The 17,364-nt window shown below is 47.2% G+C and overlaps 1 protein-coding gene across 4 annotated transcripts; it reads left to right on the top strand.

Moving 5' to 3' along the window:
- Positions 1–5,644: 5,644 nt before the first annotated feature.
- On the top strand, positions 5,645–15,174 carry C1S (complement C1s). 4 transcript variants are annotated; one of them, XM_082665392.1, is made up of 12 exons: positions 5,645–5,786; positions 6,673–6,804; positions 7,041–7,248; positions 7,446–7,623; positions 8,484–8,609; positions 9,412–9,611; positions 10,026–10,179; positions 10,682–10,797; positions 11,208–11,286; positions 11,811–11,939; positions 12,498–12,572; positions 13,935–15,174. In XM_082665392.1, the coding sequence occupies exons 2-12, from the start codon at positions 6,782–6,784 to the stop codon at positions 14,732–14,734; spliced, it is 2,088 nt and encodes a 695-aa protein (XP_082521518.1). In that variant the 5' UTR covers positions 5,645–5,786; positions 6,673–6,781; the 3' UTR covers positions 14,735–15,174. The 4 variants fall into 4 exon arrangements, with proteins under 4 accessions (XP_082521518.1, XP_082521517.1, XP_082521519.1 ...); XM_082665391.1 differs by having other exon boundaries at positions 5,657–5,786; positions 6,726–6,804; XM_082665393.1 differs by having other exon boundaries at positions 5,662–5,786; positions 6,647–6,804.
- Positions 15,175–17,364: the final 2,190 nt, after the last annotated feature.

A 17,364-nucleotide genomic window follows, 5' to 3' on the forward strand; every position in this document is an offset into this window, starting at 1 on the left:
ATTGGATCTGCTGGACCACATGCGCCCAGTAGCTGAGCAGCTTGCCTAGCAGTCTGGACCTGTGATAGGGTATCCCCACATTTAACCTCCACTCAAAACTAGTGGATTTGGGTTGCTTGTAACAAACCCAAATGAGGACTATGTTGCCTCCCAAATCCAAAGGGGCTCAACAAGCATTGTGCCTCTTTTTTGATTGTAGGAGGAGCCAGATGCAACAACTTATCCTTTACCTTAGAAGGGTAAAGATCTCAAGATGCCCCACATCATTGGACTCCTAGAATTTCACTGAGGTGAAGTCTCCTGAATTTTGTTGGATTTTTTTCCCACCCTCTGCATGCAAATGTTTTATCAGTAAGTCTAGAGTATTTTTTTTTTTTTTTTTTTTTGCGGTACGTGGGCCTCTCTCACTGTTGTGACCTCTCCCGTTGCGGAGCACAGGCTCCGGATGCATAGGCTCAGTGGCCACGGCTCACGGGCCCAGCCGCTCCGCGGCATGTGGGATCTTCCCGGACCGGGGCACGAACCCGTGTCCCCTGCATCGGCAGGTGGACTCTCAATCACTGCGCCACCAGGGAAGCCCTGCAGCATTATTTATAATAGCCAAGATATGGAAGCAACCTAAGTGTCCATCTGTAGATGGATGGATAAAGAAGACATGATATACATATATAATGGAATATTACTCAGCCATTAAAAAGAACAAAATCTTGCCACTTGTGACAATATGGATGGACCTAGAGGGTATTATGCTAACCGAAATAAGTCAGACAGAGAAAGGCAAATACCATATGATTTCACTTATATGTGGAATTAAAAAAACAAAACGATTGAACAAATATAACTACACGCAGGAACAGACTCATAGATACAGAGGACAAATAGGTGGTTGCCAGAGGGGAGGGGGTTGAGGGGAACGAGTGAAATACGTGAGGGACATTAAGAGGGACAAACTTCCAGTTACAAAATAAGTGAGTCACAGGGATGAAATTTACAACATGGAGAATGTAGTCAAGAATGTTGTAATAACTTTGTATGGTGACAGATGGTAACTGAACTTATCATGGTGATCATTTTGTAAAGTATAGAAATATCTGATCACTATGCCGTGCACCTGGAAAAACAAAGCGCTGTGATAGAGCAAAGGATGCGTCAGATTGGTTAGAAAGGGTCCTGATGCGGTATGACTGAACTGAAGCCGCTAACTCTCTTGAAAAACATCCCCTACGCTTTCCAACATGGTTCGAGAGCCAAGATGAGAAATAAGCACACAAATCCAAAGTGACACTTATGAATAAAAACTGTGAGAAATGACCATTTCCAGTAGTAAAGAGAGCACTGATAGCCCACAGTGTGATCCGGCGTTAGAGATACTCAAAATATCTCCTTTGGATACTCCTAATCAACCACTTGTAATAAGAAGGAGCTGGGGCTTCCCTGGTGGCGCAGTGGTTGAGAGTCCGCCTGCCGATGCAGGGGACACGGGTTCGTGCCCCGGTCCGGGAGGATCCCACATGCCGCGGAGCGGCTGGGCCCGTGAGCCATGGCCGCTGAGCCTGCGCATCCGGAGCCTGTGCTCCGCAACGGGAGAGGTCACGACAGTGAGAGACCTGCGTACCGCAAAAAAAAAAAAAGAAGGAGCTGGATGAGTGTGTATATAATACTTCTATGGATGAGGAAAAGTAATTTCCCCTCTAGGTCCTTGGAGGAGACACCCCTGTGATTAAAGACAGGTTAATAAGAGGAAAGCAAAACAGAAGTTTAAAAACATGTATACCTTCTGTATATATGGGAGATGCCTAGGAAAACTGAGTAACTCCCAGAAATGGCCCAGGCCATCACCTTAAATACCATCTTCCACTAAAGACAGAAGATGTTGGTGGAGGGGCAGCCAGTTAAGGGAGGATATCAAGCAAAGCACAGGCGGGTATGGTTGTTACGTAGTCAGTCCCTGCAGGCTAGATATTCTGTTTCCTTCAAAGAAGCTGGAAGCATGTGTGTATAACCTTCTGTCTTTTTTTTTATAATTAAAAAAATTTATTATTTATTTTTGGCTGCATTGGGTCTTCGTTGCTGCGCGCGGGCTTTCTCTAGTTGTGGCGAGCGGGGCTACTCTTTGTTGCAGTGCACGGGAGTCTCATTGCGGTGGCTTCCCTTGTTGTGGAGCACGGGCTCTAGGTGCGCAGGCTTCAGTAGTTGTGGCTCGCGGGCTCTAGAGAGCAGGCTCAGTCGTTGTGGCGCACGGGCTTAGCTGCTCCGCAACATGTGGGATCTTCCCGGACCAGGGCTCGAACCCGTGTTGCCTGCATTGGCAGGGGGATTCTTAACCACTGAGCTACCAGGGAAGTCCCAAACCTTCTGTTTTTTAATCTTGGTGACTAATTAAAAAATTCTAAAAATTCTGTGTAGGCCAGTACTATATAAGGCAAATCAAACACATTTGCTGGGTAGTTTTGGCATATTTTCTCTCAGTGGCCTCATATTTTCGGATCAGTTCACCTGTGTAGTGAGAGGCAGAGGATGGTGGTCCCAGCCTAACTTGGGATTCATTCTTATGGGGCTCTCTCTGGGGACTGGGCACGGTGAGTGTATCAGTAATCTACTTGCACAAGGAGCTTCCTGGGAGAGAACGCAACCAAAGGCAAGGAGGAACTTGGTCTGATATGCTCAACTCATAACAAAATCTCTGGATCGGGGTTGACGTGAGACTCTCCACACTGGACTGTGACTCCTATATGGGCAAGGACTGTGTCATTTTGGGTACACTGTGCATCCGGAGCTTAGCGGAGCCTGGCACATAGTAGATACTCAGTAAATGCTGATTGAAGGACTGGCTGACTGACTGCATTCTTATTACTGCCCAGTGCCTGTCACTCAAGTTGGTTTTTGTTTGTTTGTTTGTTCTTTTTGCGGTACGCGGGCCTCTCACTGCCGCGGCCTCTCCCGTTGTAGAGCAAAGGCTCCGGAAGAGCAGGCCCAGCGGCCATGGCCCATGGGCCCAGCCGCTCCGCAGCACGTGGGATCTTCCCGGACCGGGACACGAACCCGTGTCCCCTGCATCGGCAGGCGGATTCTTAACCACTGCGCCATCAGGGAAGTCCCCACATTTTTATTTGTATGCTAACAAAACAAGCCTTCTTTATTTATGTTTAACTCTTCATCCCAGAAAATTTCAAATGTACACTAAAGAAAATAATATAATAAACTCCCGTTACCCAACACTTCAATAATTACAAATTATGGGCAGTTCTGTTTCATCTATAATCCCCCCTCATTCCCACCTCTGCCCCCAGTATTTTAGAGCAAATAGGCTTCCTTAAAAAACAGGACTTTTGAACTTAGTGATTACACACTGCACATGTCTGTTTCTCTTTTATCCCCTCATCAAGACACTAGACAGAGTAAGGCGCCACTTTATGTAAATTTGAAGCAGCACAACAAAAGTATCAACAAAGTCTCCTTTTATTTATTTATTTGCATGTTTACTTTTTAAAAAAAATTTTTTGGCTGCGTTGGGTCTTCGTTGTGCACAGTCTTTCTCTAGTTGCGGCGAGCGGGGGCTACTCTTCGTTGCGGTGTGTGGGCTTCTCATTGCGCTGCCTTCTCTTGTTGTGGAGCGTGGGCTCTAGGCGCGTGGGTTTCAGTAGTTTTGGCACACGGGCTCAGTAGTTGCGGCACATGGGCTTAGTCGCTCCGTGGCATGTGGGATCTTCCTGGACCAGGGCTCGAACCCTTTTTCCCCTGCGTTGGCAGGCGGATTCTTAACCACTGCGCCACCAGGGAAGCCCAATTTTTAAAAAATTAATTAATCAATTTTTTATTTAATTTATGTTTGGCTGCATTGGGTCTTCGTTGCTGTGCGTGGACTTTCTCTAGTTGCGGCGAGTGGGGGCTCCTCTTTGTTGTGGTGCGCGGGCTTCTCATTGCGGTGGCTTCCCTTGTTGCAGAGCACAGGCTCTAGGCGCACAGGCTTCAGTAGCTGTAGCATGCGCGCTCAGTAGTTGTGGCTCACGGGCTCTAGAGTGCAAGCTCAGTAGTTGTGGTGCACGGGCTTAGTTGCTCCGCGGCATGTGGGATCTTCCTGGACCAGGGCTCGAACCCTTTTTCCCCTGCGTTGGCAGGCGGATTCTTAACCACTGCGCCACCAGGGAAGCCCCTGTGCAATCGTTGTTAATCGCCTGAACAGCGCCATCAAGTGCTTATATTTGTGCTTAAAAACTTGCTCTCATATCAATAGCTTTGGAATAGAAGTTAGATGTGATAAATTGTTCTGGAGAAGGCCAGGCTCCACGCAGCCAGTATTGTTTGTTTAGAACAGTTGCCCACATTTCAACACTTCTGAAATCGGGTGCGTCTTATAATCAATCATACATCATAGTTTAATTGGCAGCTTTAAAAGTGTCTAGTGGTGTGTATGTAAGATAAGGGAGCGTCTTCACTTGATGAAGCTGTAGATCTGTTGGAATTCAGTCACTAAGACAGGGGTAGAAAGTGACAAGGGACAGAAGGAGAGCTGGGAGGTCAGGGAAGTCTCTGTGGAGGAGTTGTACACGCCCACCACCCCTTGGTCCCTTATCTGAAGCTCTACATTCCAAAAGGCTCTGGAAACAAAGTGGGGTTTTTTTGGTACCAAAACTCATCTGGCAGAAAAACCTAATTTGAACTAATGTGAAGTCATTTATAAATATAATATAGAATGATAACTAAATGATAACTTTAGTTATTCTACTCACTGTGAAGATGAGCCCTGTTTAGCTGCAGAAATATTAATGTTTGATGATGGAGTGTTATCTCAGCCCCTTGCGGGGGGAGGGACAGGAGGAGATGTTACCTAATATTGGGGTATTGGGTCTGTATGCCGCATTGGCACTGTATTCTTCTTCTTATTATTATTATTTTTTTCTCTTTTTTTTTTCTCTTATTTTTTTGTTTTGGCCTTGTTGCGCGGCTTGTAGGATCTTAGATCCCCAACCAGGGATCCGTCGAACCCAGGCCCCGGGCAGTGAAAGCGCAGAGCCCTAACCACCGCACCGCCAGGGAATTCCCTGCACTGTCTTTTAAAAGGCCATAAAATTCTGAATTTTGAAGCATATCTTGACCCAAGGGTAATGGATAAAGGACTCTGGATTGTATCTGAACTGCAGGTTTATGGGTGGATATCATTTAGATGTGTGAAGATGTGGAGGGGATTTCAGGAAGAGGAAAAAGCACCACCCCCCAGCATCTGGGATCTAGGTATAAGTCGTTATCCAACCATTACGTTTGCTTTAAAGGCAGAGATGACCTGCATTTCTGATAATTCATGATTCATACGCAGTTGGAGGGCTGGACTTTCTGGGTTTGGCTTTTCTCTACAGTATTAATGCCCTCCTTTTCCCACAAATCACCTGACTTCCCCGAAAACTCTGTAACACACCCTTTGGCTAAAAAAGAGCATTAGGCAACTGGTGAAATTCCCCAATCCCTCCTTTCTCCCCCTGTGGCCTGGGAAAGAGGAATCTCAGGCCTCAGTATGCAGTTCTTGTTTCAAAAGCAGAGGGAGCTCCAAGATCAAGGCTGAGTTCCCCTTTCCCTAAGTCATGGTCTCCCAGCCCCCTCTTTGCTGGGATCAGGGAATTTCAGACATGCACACTGGGGTAGAGAATCACAGGAACGGAACCAGGACAGGGAGGCGGAGGTTCCTGCACCCAGGCCCTATGCTGCTCTTCCTGGGAGCCGGCAGGGTTGCCCGGCACGCCCACTGGCAAGAGAGACAGGACTGACCCACTTGTTCCCATCAGCTTCTGAAGGTAAAAACCTTAAAATCAAAGAGCAGAGCTTTGATGGAGGAAAAAGGAAGGCAGAAAACTTTACATAGGAAGGTTTTGGGCAAAGATGGAGGGCCGGAAAGAGCAGAACCCAGAGGGAGAATATAGGCCACTTATTTCTCTTAGGTTGACCCCATCCACCCCCATGTCACCCCACCACCTACCACTGTTTTCAGGGTTAGAAACATATTTGGCAACACGTTGCTAAGAACTGTGGGGAGATGGCTTGTCTTTTTAGTAAAGGTTAAGAAAAAAAAAACTGGAAAATTAAGGTAGGAAATTGAGGGAATACCTTTCCTTTCCTTTCATGTTTCTTGTCATTCAGCTGTCCCTTTTCTCCTTCCACATCCAACCCTGTCTCAGACCACTTCTCCCAAGGTCACTGCCTTCCCCTAGGAAAAGGAGCTCATTCCTCCATCAGTGGTCATTGGGAGAAATACATGCAATAATACACAGTCAGGAGAGCTGGTTCGAGGTGATAAGGGGGATCCTTGTCAAAAGAAGAGGGAGACATGTCATAGGTGGATGGTCATGATGGGGAAAGACTCCTGAAATCCTGAGCGGAAAAGGGGATATATATTGTTCTGTTAGGGCAGGAGGGAGACTGAACGAGTCGGGGCTGGGGTGGGTGTTGAGGGTGAGGGAGGAGAACAGAGGAAGCAGAAAACTGGGAGAAATTACTCATTATTTTGGAGAAAAACTGGGAGAAGGTCCTGAGAAGCCAGGGGAGAAGGATAAGATGTAGTTTCAATCCAGAACCAGGGCGAGTGTGAGAGGATGGGTGTCGTCCAGTGATGATTAATGATATGGCTCTGTTGAACCTCTGTGTTATTCTTACCAAGGTGACATTGGCCCCTTACCACCCAAGCAGGTGCGTGTGTGCTTGTTAGACAAATACAGCCAGGTCTGCCACCGCTTTAGGTCCAAAGTCCAGAGGTGCAGAGAGCCAGGACCAAGAGACGAGCTGCTCACCAGGGATGGACCAATTGCCAGAGATGTGGTGAGTGATCACGGGTCTACGGAGATGTATGTGGACCCCATTCCCTTCATCTTCTCAAGAAAATGCCTCAGATCTGAAGCCTGGGTTTTGCTTTGACCTAGGCCTTTTTGCTTCGTTCCAACCCAAGATTCTCCTCCATGTGCTGGTGCCGTTCGCCTTTCCCATCCCTTCTCCCTGCCCTTGTCTGCTGGCACCTGGGTCACCCACCTCTCCATATGCCTTTTTTATTTTTTCAGGTGTATTGTCCTGTTTTCCCTTTTGGCATGGGTTTATGCTGAGCCTGCTATGTATGGGGAGATCCTGTCCCCCAACTATCCTCAGGCATACCCCAATGAAGTAAAGAAGTCTTGGGATATAGAAGTTCCTGAGGGGTACGGGATCCACCTTTACTTTACCCATCTGGACATAGAGCTGTCCGAGAACTGCGCATATGACTCAGTGCAGGTATACTGTAATAAGCACGTGAAGGATGGGGCTGGGCTGGTGGGCTGAGAGGATGCAGGAGGGGGTGCCACCGGCATACAGTGAGCTGTGCTCACATAGTCCTAAGATGGGAAATGGTCCAGTCTCTCTGTCCCTTTTTCTCTGACCTCCATACCAAAATATTACCCTTTCCTAGTTTCTTTTGACTCTTCTCTTAGATAATGTCAGGAGGTCTTGAAGAAGGGAAACTCTGTGGACAGAGGACCAGCAAGAATCCCAACTCCCCAGTGGTGGAAGAGTTCCAAGTCCCATACAACAAACTCCAGGTGATCTTCAAGTCAGACTTCTCCAACGAAGAGCGTTTCACTGGGTTTGCTGCATACTACGTTGCTGTAGGTAAGGCTCACTCCTCTGTGTGCCTCATTGATCCAACCACATGATTAGAAGCCGGACAAACATTGAGCAATGCAGGGAGGGAGGGTTCTGTTTATAACTCTTATGAAGTGTTGACTTGGCTTGGATCCCTCCATGAATTGCTTTTGTGAAATTCAAATGCATAATCATATCCTGGTGATGATGATAGTAATGATAAAAAAGAGTTAATAAGCAGTAATTTATTGAGAACCACTATGAACTGGGCACTGTGTTAAGAACTTTACCTATATTAATTTAATCTTCACCTCAATTCTTTAACTAGGTGTTATTAGATCTACTTAAAGACAGGGGAAGTAAGGACAGGAAGTTAAATAAGTTGTTAAGACTCACACAAGGAATGTATGGTATTCAAACCCATTTAACATATGGCAAACAAACTTTCAAATTCTGTGTGCGTCTCCAGCTATCTCCAGGGTAAAATGAAATCAGGACACCTCATAAAGCCACAGTATTGTTTAGACTTGACAGAAGTACCAACAGCATATAAAGTAATACATGTACTAATTGTTCCTTCCTGCAGAAGACATTATCAAGTTCAGCTTGCAGAGTGTTGTCTCTGGAGCTGAAACGCTCTGTTTGTGAGAAAGATCAAGGGTCTCTGGCACTGAGAGCTCCCCTACAGCTGTGCAATGGGAGAGCGCAACTCCGGAATCATAGTTCACAAGAGTAGTATAGAATAATACCATCCTGAAATGTGATTCATTGAATGTCTTTAAGCAACAGGCCCTTCCTACTTTTCTTATCCTTGCAGTGTGGCGCTTAACCTCATTCTTCCTTCTAGGTCTCTGTCCTTGACCTCAATCTTTCTCTACTCTTTGTAGATGTAAATGAGTGCACAGACTTTGCAGATGCCCCTTGCAGCCACTTCTGCAACAACTTCATTGGTGGTTACTTCTGCTCCTGCCCGCCAGAATACTTCCTCCATGATGATATGAGGAATTGCGGAGGTGAGCTTGGCATCAGGAAGGGTGCGCGTTCCCTGGGATTTGGAATGGCTTGAGGCTTCGGTAGGGGGCTTGTCTACCCTTCGATCTTGATTAACCTCAGCCTTGACTTGGCATCGATTTTCATTTTTTCATAGTTTACAAGCTGATTTCTTTCTTTCTTTTTTAAAATTTATTTATTTATTTTTGGCTGCATTGGGTCTTTGCTGCTCCACGCAGGCTTTCTCTAGTTGCGGCGAGCGGGGACTACTCTTCTTCGTTGCACTGCGCGGCCTTCTCATTGTGGTGGCTTCTCCTGTTGTGGAGCACGGGCTCTAGGTGCGCAGGCTCAGTAGCTGTGGCGCACGGGCTTAGTTGCTCCGCGGCATGTGGGATCTTCCCGGACCAGGGCTCGAACCTGTGTCCCCTGCATTGGCAGGTGGATTCTTAACCACTGCGCCACCAGGGAAGTCTGGCATCTATTTTTAGTTACCCGTAAACTGAAGGGGAGCTACAAGGGTGGAGGAAGACAAACCTACAGGGTCAAGTTAATTAATTGGAGAAGAGAGATAGGTGCCTGTGTCAACCCGGGGCTCTCCATAACCGTGAAAGGCTCTATCATCAGCAAAGTGATGGAAACCCAGTAGGTATTGGGTATCTCTGCTGATATGTGTTGGGTATGAAATTGTGACATGTGGCCTTCAATCAGTCAATGTGACAGTCAATCACTGTGGACTGTCAGTTCATGAGAAGCATCATAGCAAAAGGCAGGGACTCCTTTGCTTGACTCTATATTTGATTCTCCTTTTCTCTTTTTCTCCCTTAGTCAACTGCAGTGGGGATGTATTCACCACACCGATTGGGGAGCTCACAAGTCCCAATTATCCCAGTCTATACCCAGAGAACTCGAGGTGTGACTATCAGATCCTGTTGGAGGAGGGGTTCCAAGTGGTGGTGACTATGCAGAGAGAAGATTTTGATGTGGAACCAGCTGACTCTGAGGGCCGCTGCGCTGACAGTTTACTTGTGCGTGATGGACGATGAACTTCTCTCCCAACTCACACAGAGAGATTTCTCCTTGAAGACAAATTACATAGCTTTCTGCCCCTTCTTTTCTTTTTTTCCCCTCCTTCTTATTTTATTTTACTTTTTTTTTTTTTTTTTTGCGGTACGCGGGCCTCCCACTGCTGTGGCCTCTCCCGTTGCGGAGCACAGGCTCCAGACGTGCAGGCTCAGTGGCCATGGCTCACGGGCCCAGCCGCTCCGCGGCATGTGGGATCTTCCCAGACTGGGGCACGAACCCGTGTCCCCTGCATCAGCAGGCGGACTCTCAACCACTGTGCCACCAGGGAAGCCCTAATTTTACTTTTGTCCCTTCCATTTTGCCTTTTTATTTCAGTTCTTTCTCTCTTCTGATTTCATCATTTTGTTTCTCTTCAGTTTGTTGCAGGAAACCAGCAATTTGGTCCTTACTGCGGTAATGGATTCCCTGGGCCACTAACTATTGAAACCAAGAGTAATGCTCTCAATGTCATCTTCCAAACTGATGAAACAGAGCAAAAAAAGGGATGGAAATTTCGTTACCATGGAGATCGTGAGTAACTTAGAAGTTGCTCTTTGGTTGGTGGTACCAAAGTCCTTGCACAATGTAAAATCCAAACAGGTAGATTGTTGTATGGACAGGTATCCTGAGAATACTTCACTTCCTCAGCAGGATCTAAACTTGTCAGTAGTTGCTAGAAATGCCTCAACTTCCAGGAATCTTTCAACTGGACCTGTGAATGCAGACAGCTTGGGGGTGGTTCATTAGTAATGCCATATTAATCAATTAATAATTTTTTTCACCACACCATGTGGCATGTGGGATCTTAGTTCCCCAACCAGGGGTCGAACAGGTGCCCTCGGCAGTGAAAGCGCCAAGCCCTAACCACTGGACCGCCAGGGCATTCCCTCTCGTATTATTTTAGACACCTCCGTATTGGAATGCTGGGCGTCAGGATTGAGGATGACTGAACAACTGTAGAAAGTGTGAGAATGATGTAAATATCATAGAGATTCTCCTATTTGGTAAAAAGTTTTTTCCTATCCTTTCCAAGCAATCCCTTGTCCTAAAGAAGTCACTGCCAATTCTTTTTGGGAGCCTGATAGAGCAAAATATGTGTTCAAAGATGTGGTGAAGATAACCTGCGTGGATGGGTTTGAAGTTGTACAGGTAAAGCACCGTTAGAGGCTTCTCTCTTGTCCCTAGGTTGGGATGAGCGTACTGGAATTGTCTAATCATTTACCGAGCGTTCTCGCTCCAGCAAACGTCTAACACCTTCTCCATAAAGAGAACCGTTCAGGATCTTTAGTCTTTCCTTGTCAGTCATGAAGATCCTTGGACAGCTTGACATTCCCTTTTTGACTTTGGTCTTCCTGGGGCAGGGGGGTGCTGACATGCTGGGACAAAGTTGTCTTTTAGCCGCAACTGCTGGGTGCCTTGGTTCATTCTGCTACGATGTCCCCAAGCTTCTTGTGGTGAGGACTCCTCATTGATCCAAGGCCAGAGATCGATTCCCTTTCTGGATTTTGATTCCCTATATCTCTCCTTATAAATTAATGGCGATGTTTATTATTGTCCAGGGAAGTGTTGGCTTGACATCTTTCTATTCTACTTGCCAAAGCAACGGAAAGTGGAGTAATTCCAAACTGCGGTGTCAACGTATGTACCTCTTTAAAATGGGACTCTTTTTTTTTTGTTTCCTCCCAAAGGGAATGGAAAGATGAGTGCATTAAGATACAAATGCATGGTTTCCTCTTAGGCTTGTGAGAGAGTAGATTGAGTTTTTGAAGGGAAGGCTGTCATGGAGCCCCAGCCCTGATCTGATCCCAGCCAGACTAGCGGGTTTCTTCCAAAGAAAGAGGCTATGAGATTGGTAGAGTTAATAGCATTACTTGGTCCATTCCTTCAGAGGCCTCACCAACCACTGAGAACCAGGTTCATCCTTGTAGCTCTCAAGGAGCTATCAGACCTGGCGGGACTCAGTGGGCTAGAGTGTTGAGGGATGCCAGTCGGAGACCATGGCCACAGAGAGGCTGACGTGGGGGATTCATCCCAGGTGTGCTTATGGATGTGGGGAGTGGGGAAAGAGTGAGGAACACGGCTGGGAGGGTGGACTGGCCCAGTGACTCTTCCTGGGAGGAAGTGGCCGTCCTGACCATCTCTCTCCTGCCTTCCTCTCGTAGCCGTGGACTGTGGCGCTCCCGAACCCATTCGGCATGGTAGAGTCGAAGATCCAGAAAACACTCTGTTTGGTTCCGTCACTCGCTACACTTGTGAGCAGCCATATTACTACATGGAAAATGAACGAAGCGGTAGGTTTCTTTGACTAAAGAAAAGAGAAAGAAAGAATGAGAGTGTTGGAGGGTGACTAGCACAGTCTTCCTGGGTTGGGTGCTCCCTGTGGTGGAAGCATGGAGTCCTAACCACTGAGCCACCAGGGAAGTCCCCCGACCGACTATTTAATGTAGAACAGGAGTGATGCTTCCAGCTTCAAGTCATTATTCTACGATGCCTGACTTTCTCGATGGGGAGGCCTTGGTGGTGCTGGATGAAGGTCTGGTTGGCTCACACTATGTCCCACTTCATTGCTTTTAATTTAATTTAATTTCTTTTCCCACTTGAAGCACTTTCCCAGCCTCTGCGGTAACCCTCTTCCCTCTGCTTTGGAGACTGTTCCTTCCCCTCCCTTGGCAGGATAGGGGCCAGAGAGATTGTTTGGAGGATGTTCTCAGGATTCTTTTCTAGTTGGTTTGATCTGATTTTGCCTCCTCAAATCCCAGAGGTGCTAAGGCTCTGAACGAAAAGGGTGGGGGGGAAGACTCCAGAAGATGTGATGGTGAGTGTGTCCCCTGTCCCTTGTGCTGTTCCAGAGGAGTATCGCTGCGCTGGCAACGGGAGCTGGGTGAACGAGCTGCTGGGCGCAGAGCTGCCCAAATGTGTCCCAGGTAATCCGGGCTCAGGCTTGTGTAGGGAGCACGGCCACAGGTGTGGTTGCATGGGTCCCACCTTCTAAAAGAAGCTGTAATCCTCTTGGGAAGGAACTTGACCGTCTGGGCTGCCAGAGTCTAGCTCAGTGAGGTGGAGACAAAGCTGGGCCGTGCACCTGCCAGGGCCTTGGGGAATTCATCAACCACACTGTCAGGCCGATGGACGGGAAAGAGAAAAGTCAGCCGGTGACAGTTGGTGTCAGAGTCTGGGCCAGTTAGGTTTGGTAATGTAGGTGTAGTAAGGGCATCTAGGATTGCTAAAAACAGGGCCTGAAATAAGAGAGTGAGGATTCAACATTCAGAAACAAGACTACTCGAAGAGCCTAGTTATTATATTAAAAGACTATCTGACAACAAGATATAGAGGAATAAAAGGAATAAGGGGTTGCGTAGAAATCAGAGTTGAGTAGAAGAAGGCTCCCAGGCAAAGCCATAATAATAATAATCGTCCTCTTAGTAGCAACAGTGTGATTGAGAGCTAGGGGCCGAGCTGGCTCTCAATCAAATAATCAAATGCAATCAAACAATTGCATTTATTATCTCATTCAATTAAGTCTTTGCAACAACGCTCTGGGGTAGGTGTTATTGATCCCGTTTTATAGTTGAGGGAATTCAGTGCAAGTTCAGAGGTAGGAAGGGGCATGGTTAGGCTTTGAACCCAGGTCTGTCTGTTATGTTCAACTCAGAGTCCATTCAGGCTGACTAGTGAGGGATTTAGGAAAGGCAACTTTATCTGAAATAAAATTCCGTTTTAGTTATATTCAGTAATGGCAAAGCAATCAAACCTGGATCCAGTCAGTGGGGGATGAGATGAAAGATGGAAAAAGAGAACCGTCCACAGGTCACTAGGAGGGACTTGCTGCAATTAGGACTTGAGAGAAGAAGGTGATAAGTGTTTGATCTGGGCATCAGAGGAGGGTAGAATGCTTGCCTCCCCTAACACCTGTATGAGGACAGGGTTGCCCAGCTCTGGCTCCCAGCTGGGCCCCCGGCCCCATGTGCCAAGCCTGGGGTGAAGTGTCCTCCCCACACTGTGAGTTAAGCTGTCCATGGTGTGAGGCTCGTTTGGGTTCAGTAATTCGCACACGGCCTCCGTTTAAACCAGTCTTTCCCACAAGCCGGCTTTTGGCACTGGCAAAGTGGGATGTTTGGTCCTTAGGTCAGTTCAGGATGAGTCAGGCGCTGAGATCGTTGACCAAATATTTGGCTATGTTGTGCTGAGAACACTGAGGCCCAGCAGGTGTTTGAGTGGCTGTAGGATTTGCAGGGGGCCAGCAATCTGCCCTGCTCCCTTCCCATCTTGTTTTTGTTCCTCCCTAGTCTGTGGCGTCCCTGGTGAACCTTTTACAGAAAAACAGAGGATATTTGGAGGCTCCATGGCAAAGATTGAAAATTTCCCCTGGCAAGTCTTCTTCTCGAACCCCCGGGCCGGCGGGGCTCTCATTGACGAGTACTGGGTGCTGACAGCTGCCCACACCGTGGAGGGAAACCGTGACCCAGTGATGTACGTTGGCTCTACCTCAGTGGTCACTTCGCAATTGGCAAAGGCCCAGATGCTCACTGCTGAGAAAGTGTTTATTCATCCCGGTTGGAAGGTCCTGGATGCCTCGGAAGTACGGAAGAATTTTGACAATGACATTGCGCTGGTGCGGCTGCAAGACCCAGTGAAAATGGGACCCACTGTCTCCCCTATCTGCCTGCCAGGCACCTCCTCAGAATACAACCCCTCAGTGGGAGATCTGGGGCTGATCTCAGGCTGGGGCCGAACAAATACCAAAGATCATGTTATTAAGCTCAGAGGGGCAAAATTACCTATTGCTCCCTTAGCAAAGTGCCGGGAGCTGAAGGGGCTAAATTCCGGAATAGATATAAATTCCTTTGTTTTCACTGAGAACATGATCTGTGCTGGAGGTGAGAAGGGTGTTGATAGCTGTGAAGGGGACAGCGGTGGGGCCTTTGCTCTACAGGTCCCTAATGAAGAGAATACCAAATTCTATGTCGCTGGCTTGGTGTCCTGGGGCCCCCAGTGCGGTACCTATGGGATCTACACTCGCGTCAAGAACTATGTTGACTGGATCATGAAGACGATGCAGGAAAATAGTGCCCCCGGTGGAGGCTAACCGCACAGACCCCACCAGCCTCTCTACAGGCTGTGACCCATCTGTTGCTTTCTGTTCCTCACGATAATCCCATTATTTCACCATGACTGAGAGAAGACATGGGAGTATGATTTAACTAGAACTTGATTGTTGGGATACCTGGTTGGAGGTGGGGTTTGATCATGTCGTTGTGTCGGTCATTCAGTGTAGTTGGAGTCCCTGGGTCCTCTCCCCTGAATCTGTCCGGTGGACAACAGTGTGGGAAGGGACGCTTATCTTGTCCTGTTCCACCGGGAGCCCTCTTTCCTGATGATTGCCTCCTGTTCCAGTTCTGACTCTGCAATTCATTGTGGGGCACACCCTTGATTTTTGTTTCCCCTTTACCTGTTTGCAGTTTATCATTATCAGTGTCTACTATCTACCGGTAATAAAGCATGTTTATAACCCAGTTCTCGCTGACTTGGTTATTCCACATCAAGACTTCAGCACCATAGAAAGGGAGTGCGATGGGCTGCTGTGTCCTGGAGATTCGGGCCCCTAGCGGCTAATATTTAATTGTCATGAAAACAGGAACTCAGTTTCTCTCCTCTCTTCCAATTGACATTTACTGAGTATCGTGGATTAGCGTAACGTCAACACAAGGTACCGTGTTCTGTTTTTGAAATTCATCAAATGTACTCGAACCTCACTCAGACATCCACATACAACAGTTAGAATTGGCTGTTTAAGATCTTTCAGTCTAAAATTTTGTGGTATAAATTGTTTCAATATGTCTCCTGAAGATGACTTTTCCTTTCGTGTGCATTTGTATAATACAGTATTATGACTCAATGAGAAAGAAAAACAAAAGAAATTCAGCATGTGCTCATCTGCTTTCCTGGTGGTTTTGATTAATTTGTCAGTCAGGCAACAACGTCTTCTCTGGATTGAACTGTGCACCGAGATGTTATAGCTCGTCTTGGTGAGGAGGGACCCAAAGACTCCCTTCTACTTTTTCCCAAGGGAACAGAAAAACAAACAAGTGAGCAAACAAACAACTCCTCATCCCCACAAAATGATTAGTGGTGAAAAAGGACCAGACAATAGAGACTAGTATTTTTTTTTTTTTTTTTTTTTTTTGCGGTACGCGGGCCTCTCACTGTCGTGGCCTCTCCCGTTGCGGAGCACAGGCTCTGGACGCGCAGGCTCAGCGGCCATGGCTCACGGGCCCAGCCGCTCCGCGGCACGTGGGATCTTCTCGGACCGGGGCACGAACCCGCGTCCCCCGCATCGGCAGGCGGACTCTCAACCGCTGCGCCACCAGGGAAGCCCGAGACTAGTATTTTTTTTTTAATTGACGTATAGTTGACTTACAATTTTGTGAATATATATATATTCTTTTTCATATTCTTTTCCATTAGGGTTTATTACAGGATATTGAATATAATTCCCTGTGCTGTATAGTGGCACCTTGTTTTTCATCTATGTTATATAGAGTAGTTTGGAATCTGCTAATCCCAAACTCATAATTTATCCCTCCCCCTGCTTTCCCCTTTGGTAACCATAAGTTTGTTTTCTATGCAGAGATTAGTATTTTTTAAACTGAGGACAGAAGAGCTACCTTAGGGTGGCCATTGCCCTAACAAGGTGTCTTACGAAAGCCATGGCCTGAGATTAAGAGTTCAGGGACACTCTGGTCTGTTTGATGTGACACGTGGCTTTCAGGAAAACAGTTTTTATCAGAAGCCAAAAGGGGTATATTTGTGGCCCATGAAGAAAGGACTTTGATTTTCCATGGACCAAAAGGGCAAAATTCAACAGCTGACATTAGGCTGGTGGTTAACACATGATGAAGTAACCAGAACTCTAATCAAAAGGTCTGAAGAACCAAATGGGACTTCCCTGGTGGCGCAGTGGTTAAGAATCTGCCTGCCAAGGCAGGGGACACGGGTTCGAGCCCTGATCCAGGAAGATCCCACATGCCGCGGAGCAACTAAACCCGTGCGCCACAACTACTGAGCCTGTGCTCTAGAGCCCGCAAGCCACAACTACTGAGCCCGCGTGCCTCAACTACTGAACCCGCATGCCTAGAGCCCGTGCTCTGCAACAAGAGGAGCCACCGCAATGAGAAGCCCGCGCACAGCAACGAAGAGTAGCCCCCGCTCGCCACAACTAGAGAAAGCCCGTGTGTAGCAATGAAGACCCAACGCAGCCAAAAAAAACCCCAAAAACCCAACAATAGGAAACTACTGGAAGTATCGTGTCAAATCAACCCAGCAGCATAAAGCCATTTACTTTATTCCTTAACTCGACACCTGCCAACTACCTTCCCCTACCTGCCTGTCGTTACATGTGCCATGGAGTTGACAGTGTACCCTGGACTACAGAGTTTTGGGCAGGAGAAGGGGGATTCCTCTAGAGAAAAAAAAAAATTGGAAAAATATTAAGAAACATGCTTGTGATGTGGAAATTTTCCTTCTTTTTAATAATTGGAGGAGTAGAAAAAAAATCAACCTGGAATCTGACAAATAACAGCAAAAGGAAGTCCATCCCTGCCAGAGAGAATCTTTACTCTATTTGGGTTCTGCCCTCGCGGATGGGCCGAGGTATTGGTGAAAGGATTCGCTTGTTGCTGCTGCCTTGGACAGTAGGATGGGGCTGTTTTTTTGCAT

This window comes from Grampus griseus (genome assembly GCF_964374135.1).
Source record: "Grampus griseus genome assembly, chromosome: 11".
NCBI lineage: Eukaryota > Metazoa > Chordata > Mammalia > Artiodactyla > Delphinidae > Grampus > Grampus griseus.